Consider the following 15,115-nt stretch of genomic DNA (forward strand, 5'->3'; position numbering starts at 1 on the left):
AGTTCCGGGCTATAAACACAGCTGCTCCCAATGGGACGAGCAGCTCCCGGGCAGACAGTGCCCTCCTTCCTGGGGCTGACCTGAGGGCTTCGATGCAGAGTTCCAACACATTTTTGTCCCCCAAGCCCAGGACTGCCCACTGCATTGTCACCACACGATGCAGCAGCATCTCACTTTGCTCTGCACCCTCACCGGTTTGGAGCTACAGCATCCACAAACACGTGCATTTTCCTCTCCCTGCTCGAGGTGGCCCCACTGCACGCCGTGTGCCCGCACTGGGGACAGTGCCAGGAAATCACAGCTGGGCTCTCCTGCGTGTCACCAGGGCCTGACCCCCCCCTGCACTGAGTGGGAACGGTGGCTATGGGGTTTGCAGTGTGCACTGCACTGCGCTTCGCTTTGCTCAAAGGCCACAGGGTGCACATCGAGGTTCCTCTCAGCGTACCCAGAGCTTCCTTGCCACCTCCCTCATGTTATGTCACTGTGGTTCACCGGCCCCCGCCTCGGTTTGCACGACCGCTCACTGCAGGGCGGCCTCGTGATGAGCAAATGGTCCCTGAGCTGAGCAGAGGCACTGGCTGCCCCCGATGGTGTCTGTCGGTTCTGCCTGTAGCACCAAAGGGAGCAGGGTGAAACACGTAGGAAACAGAAACGTTTATAATCAGAAGAGATCAAAAAAGAGAGCGTTGGCCACTTTGTTGCAGTGCTTCTGAGCCGATGAGGTTTCTTTGTGGCTTTGTGACACAGGGGGCCGGGGTGCGGGCACTCCCAACCTTTTGGCAGATGGGCTGGTGATGCTGGGGAGCCCTGTGCCCTCAGCCTGCACCCTTCAGTGAGGACATGACCACCCCTGGGCCCCCCCTAGCTTTCAGATTCCCACCGACTCGCGCTCCAAACCCCATAACCTCACCTTTATCGCATTCCCCATCATGGCTGCACCCCCCCAGCCCTGACCCCATCCTCGGGGCACAGCGTGCGCTTCGCCCCGCCCCTTTCCCTGAAGTAGGCGGGGTTTGCAAACCAGCCCCGCCGCAGCAGCCAATGGCGAGCGAGCCCGGCAGCACTATGCAAATTTATCCGCGCGGGAGGCGGGGCTATGCAAATGTTTCCGTGCGGCTGGAGCAGGCAGCGGGCAGCGCGCGGCTCCCGGGAGCGCACCGGTACCGGACCGGCACCGGGACCCGACGGCGGCGGGGCCGCACCGGGCCGGGCCGGCTCCGCTGCAGCGCCAGGCACCCGCGGCCGTGCCGGAGGAGACTTACCAAGGAGAAGAAGCCGGTGTCCAGGTGCGTGTCCCGGCCGGAGAGATGGGGTCCCGTGTGCATGGGTGCGCGGAGCTGCCCCAACCCCCCGGTTGGGAAAACGGGAGCGGCCGCTGAGCCGGTGGCTGGCACCGGGGTACGTGAGGGGGAGAACGGGCAGCGCTCCCCCAGCCCCGTACCTCGGCGGGACCCCTCGGTGACGGCTGCCCCGCAGCGGCCGCCCCGTCGGTGCGCACGGGTCGGGGGAGGGGGGCACCGTCTGGTGCGGGTGCGGTGCGGTGCGGCCGGGACGGCGCCCTGCGGGCTGCCCTGAGCACGGCGGAGCCCCGGCCCCCGCCCCGCCGTCTAGGGATGGCGGGCTATAAAAAGCCTGTGGTTTGCGCCGCGCTCCGGCCGGTTATTTTTACTCGTGTCTGCGCGCAGAGGAACGCCTGGGTTTAACCCAAAAGTGCAGCCTGGCGGGCAGCCGCTCTGCCCGGCACTGTAGATGCCTCCCCCGGGTCTCAGGCCTTTGGGCGGTGAGGCTGAACCCGCTGTGCTGTGGGGAAACTGAGGCACGGCACAGCCCGGCTCGGAACAGACACCCCAACCTTGGGCTTGATCTCCCCTGGCTCTTCTGGGATCATGTGCTGGTCTGGCACTGACCTGGAGCTTGGTTATTTTATTGCTCCTGAGCGGAGATGTGTCCCATCCATGGCTCTGTCCCGTCCACATGTGGTATTTCCAGTGTGTCCCTCTCACATCAGCTTCTCCATCACTGCAGACACAGCAGGGTGCGTCCCCTTCCAAGTCCTCTGCCCGCTGCAGCCAACTGCCAGCAAGTCCCCATCCCCAGGGCTTCACTCTTTTAATGAGGGAAAGTTTCCCAGAGCTGTTGGCTGTGGGGATGCAGTTTTGCAGGTAATGAGTTAAGGTGACAGTCAGCAGGTGAGCTGTAAGGCAGTGATGGGCCGAGCACCTTCAGTCCATGTGCATCCTCTGGGAGGTGGGCTGCTGCCCCTGCTGGGAAGGGAGCATGGCTGAGCAGAGCAGGGAGCCAACTGCTGGCCTTGCCCCATGTTCTTAACTGCAAGCTGGACAAGTCGTGCAGGCCAGGGAAAAACCTGTGCAGCTCAGGATGTGGGATTTGGGATGTAGATGCAGGCCCTAGACTTGATTTTAGGATTTCAAATGTTCCTTCTTGCCTCCAAGTCTTGAGCACTGGGGATACCTTGGTGCTGGGAGCAGGCTGGTGTGGTGGTGTGGATGAAAAGCAGATTTAGAGAATTTTGCACAGTGTAAGGGAGGGGGGTCCCTGCTTACAGTCACATCATTGCAGCAGCAAAGGGGCTGGGGGGTCAGACTCACTAAGCCACGATGGGGTGATGTAAGCCCAGCAGCTGGGGAAGGTTTGCTCTGTTTGAGACCCTCGAATTTCACTCCCCTTCACAGCAGGACTGCCAGGAGCAAACCAGGTTTGTAGAGCACACAGCCCTGGGTGGGCTCAGCCATCACCATCTCATGGCTGCCCCAGCAAGCCACCCAGCAGCAAACAGACATCATTTCCCATACTGACACTCGGTTGTAGCACAGGGTGACCCAGCTCTGCGGCAACAGCGTGCTCCTGCTGCAGGCAGCACCGAGCAGAAGGGGTGGCCTGGATCCCAGAGGGGGTTTGGATATCTGTCTGCCTTCCCAAGGAGAAGAGCTGCCTCATTGTGGAGTCATTGCCATCCTTCCTCGTTCCACACAGTCATTTCAGAACCAAACAGCCTCCACCCAGTGCTGCACCTCGCTCAGCAGGGCCGGGCGCTGCTGGGACTTTCGCTCTGCGTCACCCCAGTGAGGCCACATCCCCCAGCCCCAGCCTGGATGTGGCTCTGGAGGGATGCAGGGCAGTGCCATTGCCCAGCCTCGTGCTGCAGCAGCAGACAGAAGCACGAATTCTAATTGCCCCCAGGGATTTTTTTTTTTTTTTTTTTGCATGGTGATGGGGTGATGCTTGACATGGCTGCGTTTTGAGGCAGAACTGACTGCGTGTGTGTAAGTGAGATAGGGAAGAAGCTGTTGGGACCCCTTGTCCCCACACCCCCTTGCCCCCAGGTGCCCCCCTGTCCCCCAGGCTCTCCTTCCCAGCAGGCTCCTCCTGCTTCCCCGCTCTGTTCCTACTGGTTGGTTGTTCAAACAACCTATAAAAAGCAGAAAGCCCCATCACCCCTCTGCAGAAACGCTGCTCAACGTTGATGTTTCCCAGTGCCAGCCTCAGGGTGGCACTGAGCCCCAACACCACCCATCCTCACAGAGCAGGACCACGTCCCCAGCTCCCCAGCACAGAGCGGGGCAGCTCCCACCACGTGGATGCATCCTGAGGTCTGTCTGTGTGTCTGTCTGCAGCCACTGCTCCTTTGAGCCTGCTGCCCTCCTGGCCTGGAGGTGCCACAGCTCCTGGCCAAACCCACGTTACATCCAGGGAAAGATGCTGTAGAAACTTTCTGACCTACTTTGATCAATATTTTTTCTCCAACTGTTTGGAAGCAGCCAAATGCAGGCAGCGTTTGCTGGCTGCCTTCTTCCCCCTCACCCTCAGCTTTCTGCTTCCAGATAGGCAACAAAATCCTCATCTTCTTTATTACTTTTTCATTTTTCCTCCAGTTTCTACATCGATATCACACTGTCCCATTGCAGGGTGGGAAAATGAAACGCTGGGGAGTTCAGAAAGGCCACATCCAGCCCTGACAAGCAGGATCTGTATGTCCCTTCCTTGTGTTAGGCTGGGGATGACTCCAGCCCCAGGGATTGAATCCCCTGTGACCACCCCATCCCTTCTCTCATTGCATCCCTGCTTTGGGCACAGGACGTGGCTGCAGAGCTGCACACTGGGCTGGACATGGGGGAAATTTGTCCAGCTTGCTGCACTCAGTGTTTCTGGAGTCACTAGTGATCAAGAAGGATGTAAAAGTGCAAAAGACCTTGTTGTGCTGCATGTGCCACCCAGTGCACACCAGGAACCAAACCAACACAGCCAAACCCCGCAGCCACCATGGGCTTCTGCTGCTGCACATAGAAAAACATGCCAAAAAACACACAGCTCCCAGGGGCCGCTTTGCAGCTAATTAAGAGAGCAGCTCGGAAGTCTGCACGCTCCGCCGTGGTGCAAGTGACCCCCAAAAAGATGCACAGGAAACGGGGAGTTAATTATAAACCTCGCTGCAGCCAGAGGGCTGGGGCAGCACCATGGTGGCTGCAGGGCTGTGGGTCCTGGAGGGGCACTGGTGATGCTGGGGGCACGGCGCTGGGGGAAGCGGGTTGGGTGCGTGCGAGAGAGCAGGGCCTGAGCTAAAGATACCTGTGTGTGGGAGGCAGAGGGGCCGGCGGGATGCCAGGAGTGCAGCAGCTTCTGTTGAAGTGAAGGTGGAGGACGGCAGCGGGCTCCTCTCCCGGTTTGGCACAGGGTGAGAGCCATCGAGGTTGGGTTTGAGGGTCTGAGAGCTCTGCTGGGTTTTGCTGGGAGCCCCCAAAGCCGTGTCCTTTCCCACGTCCCCATCGCTCCCTCCTGGGGTGATGCTGGCCCTATGGCACGCTGTGCTGCTCCCTTGGTGCTGCCCTTGGACGTGGCAAAGCGCCGTGCTAATCGCCTGCTGCCGGAGCAGCACAGCTTATCACCTTATCACAGCAATTAAAATCCAAAGCATGAGCTCCCCCTCCCTCCACGGCTTTTAATACCTGCAGGGGGGCAGGAGGAGCTGTGCCGCACTGCGGTGTCTGAACCCCTCACCTCTGGGCAACAGCACATCCCTCCCTGGTGCCCCACATCAGGACCTGCAGGGCCGAGGCGATGCCCCAGGAGGAGCAGAGCTGCCCTAACGAGGAGCTGGAAGAGGCGGCTGATGAAACCACCCCACTCGTTGCACGAGGCCACAGCGGCGGCACTGAGGATGGGGATGGGGAGAGGGGGATCAGCTCACCCTGAGCTGAGTCAAAGCTGGATAACGGGGGGCTGCAGCCGTGCGGGGATACAGCAGCATCCCAGGGGTCCTCGGTAGCACTCAGTGTCCCCGCTGCACGCAACCTTTGTCCCCCCAGCACCTTTGAGCTTGCACTGCGCAGCCTCTCCTCCCCACTGAGGTTTGCGAGCCTTTAAAAATAGCCCCTCAGGGTGCAGCCGTGCTGCGCTCGCAGGGATGCGGTGGGCCAACGCTGGGCTGCGAGCAGAGCCCTATGGGAACAGCTCATATTTCTGCACCCTGATCACACACAGCTTGTGGGACCGAGGTTGGGGTGGGCAGGTGGGAGCTGAGCCCCCTAGGAGATGTGCTGTGCCGTGCTGCAGGTGGGGATGGGTCCAGCCGTGAGCATCCTTGGGAAACCTCCACGGTGCCACGGTGCTTCCAATGAGGAGCCGTTGGCTTTTCCTGGCAGAGCTGTTCCCTGCGGGGCCGGGGTGGTCGCGTCACCCCCTGTACCTTCGCGCCCTGCGTGGGCCTGGGGACGCGGGGTGGCAGCGGGGCCGTGGGAACAGCAGCGCAATTTCCTTCCATAAATTAAAATTAGTTTTGATCAGCTAAATATAGCAGCTGAGCAAGATGGTAAATGGCAACGTGCTCGAGAGAAGGAAGCGGGCCGGGCTGGGGAACTGGGGAGCAAAGAGTTGGTGCTTCCCCTACCCGCACCCTGATCCCTGCGGCGGGGGCTCACATGGGGACCATCATCCCATGGAGAGCCCCAGCCCCGTGGGTCAGTTTTGACCTGTGGCCGTGGCTTGGGGACACTGGGGACAGCACTGGTGCAGGGCTGCACCCAATTTGGGGTGGGTGCGAGCATCCCACTGGGAACACCTTGCTGCCACCCGTGGCACCGAGCACCCCAGCAGCATCCCTGAGGGGGTTTGGGGTGATGGGTGCTGGGGGGCAGCATGAGGAGCTGCGCCCGCATCCCAGCAGCAGCTCACGTGGCAGAGGGAGGTGGGTGGTTGTGCTTTGCTGTCTCCTCGTACAGCCACTTCCTGACCTGTGAACGGCTGAGGTCAAATTTAGTCTGTTCGCATTCAAAAAAAAAAAAACCCCAAAAACACACTATATTGTATTAAAAAAAAAAGACACACACACAAAAAAACAAAAAAACACAAAGCCCTGAACCTAAAAATGTCCCTTTTGTCTTATGGGGGACCCTCCCTGCAGCCAACCCGGCCTCTTTTGTAACCCCCCTCCCCATCCGCTGGTAAAAACCCCCGTGGGGACGAGCACAGGGCGCAGCTTTGGGATGCTGAGGCTGCTCTGTGCGCCCTGCAGCACTCCAGGGACCGTGGGGAGGTGCCATGAGGCTGCGGGGCTGTGGGTCTGCCGTGGGGTGGGGGGTGATGGAGCCGTCTGAGCAGAGCGGAGGGGGTTTTTCCCCTTTATCCCAGCAGAGTTTTCCATTTTTTGGGGGGTATTTTTTCAGTTTTTGAAACTTTGCAGAAAAAAAATCAGGGAATGCTGCTGGGACCGAAACTTCTTTTTTTTTCAGCAGAGTGAATTTTTGGCCTCTGGAAGAGCGAGGAAGGTGGGGTGCATGCGGTGGGTGCTCAGGGCTTCTCTCTATTTTTCAGCCTCTCCTTGAGCCGAGGAAGGAAAAATGGGCCGGAAAAAAATCCAGATCAGCCGAATACTGGATCAACGGAACCGGCAGGTGGGGAACGGGAAGGGATGAGGAGCCACGAGGATGAGATGGGACCTGTGGGTGCTCCGGAGCACGGAAGGATTTGGGTGCTGGGGGAAAACGGAGCATGTTGGGGCTGTGGTGGTGGGTTTGGGGCAACGTCGTGTCCCCTTCCCCATAGGTGACCTTCACCAAGCGAAAATTCGGGCTGATGAAGAAGGCGTATGAGCTGAGCGTGCTGTGCGACTGCGAGATCGCCCTCATCATCTTCAACAGCACCAACCGCCTCTTCCAGTATGCCAGCACTGACATGGACAAAGTGCTGCTCAAATACACGGAGTACAGCGAGCCCCACGAGAGCCGCACCAACTCCGACATCCTCGAGGTAGCGGTGGGGGCTGAGGGGGGGGCGGGCAGGGCAGGGGTCCCGCTCATCACCCCGCTCCCTGCAGACGCTGAAGCGCAAAGGGTTGGGGCTGGAGAGCCACGAGCTGGAGCTGGAAGAGGGGTTGGATCCTGGTGAGAAGCTGCGGCAGCTGAATGAGGGCATGGACCTGACGGTGGCACGGCCCCGCTTCTACGTGAGTCGCTGCTGCACTCCAGCACAGGGGTACAGGGGGTGTGTTCCCATCCCAAACCCAGAGCCCAGCCCTCTGCTTCGCCCCACAGAGCCCGGTGCCTCTGCCCGAGGTTTCCTATAGCAACTCCCCGCCGAGCAGCAGTGATGGAGCCCTGGGCAGTGCCAGCAGCTCCCCACAGAGCCAGGGCCGCCCGCCCTCCTTCAAACCCACAGCACCGAAGCCATCGGGACGCTCACCGGGACCCATGCCCCCAGGTGGGTCCACACTGCAGGGCTGCAGGTTGGCGGCATCACAGCGAGGACAAAGTCCCACTGATGGAGTCCTCTCAGGGATTTTCCAGGCCGGATGCCACATGCAAAGCTCCTCTCATAGCATCTCCCAGGGGTTTACCAGGAACGGGGTTGGGGTGGGTGCGTGGGCAGGGAGCACAGCCCCAGCTGCAGAAATGCCACCGGCTGCGGCCTCCCTCCAGCTGCTTCCTGCACTGCTGAGTCACTGCCATGGGGCACCCAGGTGGCCCCACACAGCCCATCCCCGCTGCATCTGAGCTGGGTTTGGGGGGCACTCCATGTCCCATGGGATGGGTGCTGCTGAGTGAGCCCTGGGGCCGGACAGCAAAAAAGCAGCTGGAAAAAATGATGCTGGGGCTGGAGCAGTGGAAATCCCCCCATTGGGTGGGAGGTGGCACAGGGGTGCCGTGCTGGGTGGTTTGGCTGCAAGCAGGATGAGCCGTGGTCCTCCCAGTGCAGGATGCTCAGCATGGCCGGGGTGGTGGCATCGCCGCAGGATGTCCCCGTGGGGCACTGAGCTCAGCCTGCTCCCCACAGTGGGGTCTGGCAGGGGAGGTTTGCACCCTGCTGGTCTCTGGGGCCGGATCCGGCCGCCGCCTTCGTTTCCGTTCGCAGCACGCGGCCGTGGCCGCAGCCCAGGTGCAACCAGGGCAGGAAGTGGCTTCGCAGGAGCATGGAACCGAGCACGCATGCACGAGCACCCACCAGGGACAAGGACACTGAGGCCACCGACCACAACCTCAGGGACCCCCGAGGACAAAAGCTCTCAGCGTTTCACCTCCCTGAGTGCCACCCTCCTGTCCATCTCTCCAGGCATTGGCTACCCCCTGTTCCCTGCTGGCAGCCTGAACCGAGCCTTGGCAACCAAGACCCCACCGCCGCTGTACCTGGGAGCCGATGGGCAGCGCCGGAGTGGCAGCAGTGCAGCAGTGAGTGACATGGGGTGACCCCAGTCCTGTGACACCTGAGGTTGACACGTGGGGACAGTGCTGCCGGGGGAGAACTCAGCCCCAGAATGGCCTCACAGGTGCAAGACCACAAATCTGCAGCTGCCAGCAGGATGCTTGGTGCCACTGTCCCCCCTGGGCCCCCTTCCCGGCAGTGGCACAATGGAGGAGGGCAGTGAGGTGTCCCCTGCTTCCACCCAGCCCTCAGCTCTCTGTAGCCAGACACTTCCCAGCAAGTCACCCATGCGTGTGGATATTCCCATTCCAAATCCAGCGAGGAGCTCCTCCACTCTGCTCCCTCTTCCTCTTCCTCATCCAACATCAGGGCATTGCTGGGGGGCATGGGAAGGGGGTGTGGATAAAGAGGCGGCATCACAGCTCCCACGGAGGTTTGGCAGCACAGTGCCTGACCAGGGGCACCCTCATGTTCCACAGCGGCCGCTGTACTCCGGTCTGCAGACCTTGAGCCCAGTGCTGGCCTCGGGCAGCGCCGGCATCCCCAGCCACAGCCTTACTGGTTTCCCCTTCCTCACTCCGGCACAAGCAGGTAAGTCCTGGCCCCTCACCCCTGGATGGTTAGGGGGCTCCAGCCACATCCTCTCAGCTCCTGCTTACTTTCCACCCCCTGCTCAGCAGAGTTCGGGGCTGGCGAGGCCCCACCTCCTCCTGGCTTCCTGCAGCCTGGCCCTCCAGCTCCATGGCAGCCCCCGCGGGACATGGCAGCACTGGGGTAAGGACTGCAGTCAGGCTGGGGACAGGAGACAGCAGGGGATAGGGTCTGGCACTGGGATGAGGGACATAGTGAATGCAAATTAGGGTTAAGCCCAGTATTTGGATGCTCAAAGCACAGCCCTGCACCATCCGGCTTCACCCCAAACTGGGGTGCATGGGGATGCCCCTGGGAACCCCCCCGCCCTCCACATCCCAGCCGGTCCCAGAGCCTATTTAAAGATGGATTTCCCCCAGGGACCTGGTCCCTGCATCCCCCGCTGTCGCACACCAGGCTCTCAGCAGCAGTGCCAGCATGTGAGTGGGTGGCAGCCTGGGAAGATGGAGCTGGGCTGGAGATGTTGTGCCCCTATCAGCTGCGCTTGGGGGCGAGGAATTGAATGGAGCTGGAACACAAGATGGATTGGGTGGATCTCAGCCCTTCTTGAGGGGAATGGGGACACACAGACGACCTCTTCCTACCCCACGCCCCCAGGAATGCTGTATGAAGTGACCTATCCCTCCCTTCTCACCCCAGGGCCAGCAGCAGGATCGTCCCCACCGAGGACCTGGCCCCCTGCAGCTCCCCGCAGCCCCACGCCATCAGCATCAAGTCAGAGCGGGTGTCCCCAGGTCTCGGCTGCCCTTCAGGCGCCCCACAGCCCTCCCCGAGCAGCCTGACCTCCCTGAGCGAAGCCCCCCGAGGCGCTGCAGACCTCCAGCCACGAGATGACTACACCAAGGGCTACCCCTACCCCCTGCCCCCCCCCCGGCCGCTGGCAGAGGAGCAGAGGGCCACTGCCACCATCCCGGTCCCCGCGCGGCGGGTGCAGGCTGAGGATGCGTGGCAGAGATAGCGAGGCTGCGGGGGTGCAGGGGAGGCAGCCCTCAGCTTTCAACCCCAACCTCAGACCCCCAAGAAGTCCCCAAGCTCTGGGGCTTCCCAAGGGGTCCTGTCCCCATGCAGCTGCCAGCAGAGCCCCCTCCCCAACCCGGACACCGCCGCATCCCCCTGCAGCTCTGCCCCCAGCCCCTCTTCTGCAGGGCACGGCGAGGCCAGAACCCCCCCAGGAGAGGTGCAACGTCCAGTGCCGGACACTGTGTGACTGTGTCCGTCCTTCTGTCCCTGAGTGTCCCCACCGAGTGGGAGTGCCTGGGAAGTGCCACGGGGTGGCAGCAGGACTGAGAGCAGCAGCAGCACCGATGGCAGCGGGCCCCATCCTGCAACGACCAGGGCGGGGGGAACAGCCGGGGCAGCGGCCCTGGGACTGTTTTGGTTTTTTTTTTTTAATTTATTGCATTCGCACCAATAAAGAGCTGGGGGTGTCGGGGTGCCTGGTGTAAGCTCTTTGAGGTTGGGATGTGCAGCCCTGCTCGGTGTGCCTAACCAGGTGGCAGGTCGTTAATGTTCCCAAAGGGAAAACTGGGCCGTGCCCTGGCTTCTTTTGACTCGTGACACTTCTGTCTCCTGTGTCCCCTCGCGGCTCAGAGCCACCTCCCCAGCGTCACCAACGTGCAGATGTGGGTGACAACCAGGTCACCTCACTCTGACCACATCTCTGCATCCGTGGGGCTGAGCCATGCGCCCTGGGGGACCCCAAAAAAGACATTGGTGTGATCTCACACTGCAGGGAGATGTGGGTGCACAGAGCATTCCCACTGATGGGAGGAGGGAAAGCCCCTCCTGCGCCCCAAATCCCAACATTGATGGGAACAATTGCTGGTGGCACCCACAACAGCTCAGGGCTGGGTTTTGCTGCTTCCTGTGCAGGGGGGCATCCTGTGGGCACTGTGGTGCATTGGGTACGGCCACGGTGAGCAAGGGAGAGGGTGAGCACTGCAGGTTTATGAGGGCAGGAGATGCAGTTCCTCCGGCACTGCTTGGGGACTGCAGCATCGCAGTGGTGCAGGGATGGGGCCTCCCTGCTCAGCAGCACTGAGCTCAGCTCATGGGGGGATTACAGGGAGCCGAGCCCCGAGATTAAAACACAGCAGGGAGATTAATCCTGGGGAGAGTTTTTCCCATTTAATAGAGCCCAGCAAGTGGTATAAATACCAGCCTGGATTAGGGGCTGCTGCATCACCGGTACGGAGCCCCCCGCCCCAGGTTGTGCCCAGCTTTGGGTGATGCCTCAGCAGATGGGAATGGGCAGTTGTCACCTCAAATTTGGGGTCCAGGTGGCAGAGGTGACTGCAGCCCAGGTGTCCTCGGGCAGTGGGTTCGGTCCCTTCTGTGTCCCCGGGGCCAGGAAAGAGATTGTGAATGCAGAGAGGAGCTGAGAGACCCGCGGAAAATGTGGGGGCTGGGGTAAGAGACACTGATTGAATAGCAATGACTGCATGATTTATGGTTTGCATTATTGCATGCTTCATTTGAATATATGCTAATAAGGCTTTTCTCCTCGTTTTGTTTGTAAGATTTAGATTTGCTATGGCAACCCGCTGGCATGGAAGGAACGCCAGGAAATGTCAGGGTGAGGTGAGCCCCAGGGAGGGGCTGGGGCTGCGGAGGGGGGGATGAACCACATCACACCATGGGGACATGGGAACGGCCACAGGACCGGAGGGCAGCGGTGAGAGACCGGGAGCGAGCGGAGCTGCACACCCCTGCTGCCTGCAGGTCCAGTAATGTCCGATTATGACAGGTCCTAAATGGGGGGGGGGGGTTTCCGGGGTGCCATCAGCCCACTTTGGTTTTGTGGGGAGGCCTTTCTCACCCTCTGTCCCCACTCTAGTCCCCATGCCCCTGCCCATCTCCCTTTGCTGCAACCCCCCAAGAGCTGTGGGGTGCCACGTTGCGCTGAGCCCAAAGATCACAGCGAGGAACCTTGCAGCTTTTTGGAAGGGGACAATGCTGGGGTGGCACCAGGAAGAAATGAAGCATCGCTCTGCATTCACCACCCACCCATCCTGCGTAGCCCTGATCTTCCAGGATCTGGGCCGCCTTTGTGGCTCTGCATTCCTTCCAAGCTGGGGAGCCACTCCATTAAAACCCTTTACCTGCAGGCCCAGCGTGGCCAGGGGATGTGCTGCTCCAGGAGAGTGCTGTGCTCCGGTGCTGGGGGCTGCAGAGATGGTGAGGCTTTGTGCCCCAGCCTGTGCTGTCACATCTCCATCCAGGCAGCAGCTGCAGGGAGGCAGAGCTCCATGTGCCCCAACTCGAGTGGCTGCAGACCTTGCAGCCCTGGGGTCTGTTTGCTGGAGAAGAAGCAGGCTGTCTGGTTTTGGGGTCCCCATCCCACAGTGATGTGGGAGCAGCTCCGTGGGAGTGGATCACAGAGCAGAGGGACAGGGGCTGATTCTCTGTGTTCCTTGGGGTCGTGGTGATAGTGGGGGTGGGAGGACCATCTCCTGTCGGATCCCTATGGCCACGGATGAACACAGAGCAGCGCCAGGAGGGCTCTGGGGCTGAGCACTGCGTGTCCCCGCAGCCACCCGGTGGGACGGACCGGGACCCCTGTCCATTTCACGTCCTTTAATAGAGATGGTTCGAGCCCCAGGCAGGGACGAGGAGCTGGGATCCCGCAGCACGGCGCTGTCCGGCCCCTCCTCGCCTCCCGTCGCAGCAAACCGGGGCCGAACTGAGCACCGGGAAGGGGGGTGTTGCCGAGCCCCCTCCTCCCCGCGTCGGTGCATCCTCCCCCGAACACCCTCTCGGTTGTTTTGCACAAACCCTGAAATATTCATGGCACTGCGCCATGAGTGTCTCTTAATGAATTTTTCATCAAAACCTTATCAGGGAGCCAAAATACACCGCTCCCCCACCCCAAACCCCAGCCGAAATCGAGGGGGTACCGGGCCCGCCGGTACCGTACCGCTGAAGGAGCCGGGCCCGGCCCGAGGGCGGCGGCACGGGGAGCTTTGGGCAGAGCCGCACCGCGCCGTCGGGGCTGGAGGCAGGGACACGGCTTGGGATCCCCCGATGGGAAGGCCCGGCCCTGCTTCGTGCTGCCCCACATCTGACCGGCCGTCCTGGCCCTGCACGGTCCCGGTTGGAAGGGACGGGCGGTGGGGAACGGGGACAGCGCACCTCGCCGGGCCGCAGCCCCGCCGGGAGAAATATTCGTTGAGGGGGAAATAGAGAAGCTCAGCGCGTATGGGGACAGCACGGAGCGGGCCCCGATCCGCAGTAGATTTGGGGCTGCACATCCCGACGGGCCCAGCCTCGCTCCCGGCCCGGTGCCGTGCGGGTTTTGTTGCCCCCCAAACCCTCGACAACCCCGGGGCACCTTTCCGAGCACGGCCCGCTTGGGCGCTGCGCGGAGCCGCGGTTGCAGGCAGAGATTTTTAAAGCTCTCCGAAAATCCCGATGCACCGAAGCGGGGTGGCCCTGCGCTCCCGGCCGCTTCGGAGCTCTGAGCTGCGGACACCCGACGTAGGGTTTGCTCGAATCTTATTTAACTGTATTTTTTTAATTAAAGATTTGTCGATTTCGGCTTCATATCCACGGACGGCCGAATCACCCGGTACCGGCTGAAAAGCGGGGTGCGAGCGCAGCGGGGGCACAGCGCTGACCCTCCCCTGCCCCTCTCCTCCTACTGCTGCAGACCCTTTTTTTTGGGGGAGGAGAAGGCAGGAGCCCCCCCACGCCCCCCACTCCTGCCCCGGCCCCGCGGGGCTCCCTGTGCTCTCCCGGTCCCGCGGGGCGCGGAGCGGGGCGGGCGTGCGGGGGGGGCGGCTCAGCCTCCCTCTGTCCTTACGGGGCCGCATCGGTGGGCTCAGCATCATCGGTACGATTTTTTTATATATATAAAATCCCCGTTATTTTTAGGTTCCGCTCGCAGAGCCGCCCCCCGCGTTCCCAAACCCCGTGCATTCCCACCAGCTCAGGGCTAACCTATCCCGCTCCCGACGTGAGGACGTCATGCCTTACGTAGTAAAATATGGAGAAAGAGGAAAAAAAAAAAAAAAAGGCAGCGCATTTTCCCTCCTCTCTCTCTCTCTCTCTCTCTTTCTCTCTCTCTCTCTCTCCCCCATCTCCATTTCCAAAAGGGACAAAATGGATGTTGGGGTTGGAATCCTCGCCCCAGGGCCCGGCCGAACTGCTCGGGCTGCCCGGGGCCCGGCACGCTGAAGCCGCGGGCAGACGTCTCTGTTTAACCCCACGTACAGACAACGTGATCGCGGGGGCTCCGCTTCCCGCAGCCCTTCTCCTGGCGGTCCGCTCCGGGAGCCGCAGCTCCGCACCGGGTGGATGTCGCCGGGCTCCGGTTCGTGCCCGCTGCCGGGGCCGCGTCCCCCCCGTCCCCGCCCCGGAGGTGTCCCGGCGGCGAGCCTGCCGCTAAGTCCTTAAGGATGCGGATGTGCGGAGGGAGGTAAATACCCCCCCACTCCCCTATCGCTCCCTGCCCCGCTGCGAACTCCCCGGGCCGGCCTCAGGGACACGGGGACAGGGGGACACGAGACGGGGGGACACGGGGACAGGGCGCTGCGGGACCGAGAGCCGCCAGCCCCCTCCCCGCTTCTCCCAACTTGAAGGAAGTCTGCCAGGGGGACCCCGTGCCCCCCGACCTGGGCCTTTCTTATTATTATTATTTTTGTTATTTTTTTCGGGGGGGTTGGGGTCTTTTTTTTGCTTTTTTTTCCTCCGGCTTAGAGGCTGCGGTCCCGCCAGTCCGGTGTGCGAGTGTCGAGGTGGGGGCGAAGGCGCGGGGGGGGGGGGGGGGGGGACGGGGACGAGGCGTGGAAAGCTGCCCTCCCTCCGGCTCCCG

General features: G+C 61.5%; 2 protein-coding genes across 6 annotated transcripts in view; both read left to right on the forward strand.

The window, feature by feature from the left end:
• The first annotated feature begins 1,128 nt into the window (after positions 1 to 1,128).
• MEF2B (myocyte enhancer factor 2B) lies at positions 1,129 to 10,730 on the forward strand. Of its 3 annotated transcripts, none has more exons than XM_031604126.2 (9): positions 1,129 to 1,286; positions 6,829 to 6,908; positions 7,060 to 7,263; positions 7,331 to 7,459; positions 7,548 to 7,713; positions 8,563 to 8,678; positions 9,132 to 9,243; positions 9,330 to 9,426; positions 9,943 to 10,730. In XM_031604126.2, exons 2-9 carry the CDS (start codon positions 6,855 to 6,857, stop codon positions 10,259 to 10,261), a joined length of 1,197 nt encoding a protein of 398 aa, XP_031459986.2. In that variant the 5' UTR covers positions 1,129 to 1,286; positions 6,829 to 6,854; the 3' UTR covers positions 10,262 to 10,730. The 3 variants fall into 3 exon arrangements, with proteins under 3 accessions (XP_031459986.2, XP_031459987.2, XP_089982205.1); XM_031604127.2 differs by having other exon boundaries at positions 9,333 to 9,426; XM_090126079.1 differs by lacking the exon at positions 1,129 to 1,286 and adding an exon at positions 6,482 to 6,550.
• A 1,224-nt stretch (positions 10,731 to 11,954) lies between these two features.
• LOC149914732 (uncharacterized) overlaps positions 11,955 to 15,115 on the forward strand; it is a 30,347-nt gene continuing 27,186 nt past the window's right edge. The window contains exon 1 of one of the 3 annotated variants that reach the window (XR_016460283.1): positions 11,955 to 12,024. The gene's annotated coding sequence lies outside the window, so the exon portion shown is untranslated. Of the gene's footprint in view, positions 12,025 to 14,393; positions 14,720 to 15,115 lie in introns of those variants that run through there. The other 2 variants (XR_016460286.1, XR_016460280.1) reach the window with 2 other exon arrangements.

The sequence above is a fragment of the Phasianus colchicus genome, chromosome 28 (genome assembly GCF_987193195.1).
Source record: "Phasianus colchicus chromosome 28, bPhaCol1.hap1.1, whole genome shotgun sequence".
Classification (NCBI taxonomy): Eukaryota; Metazoa; Chordata; class Aves; order Galliformes; family Phasianidae; genus Phasianus; species Phasianus colchicus.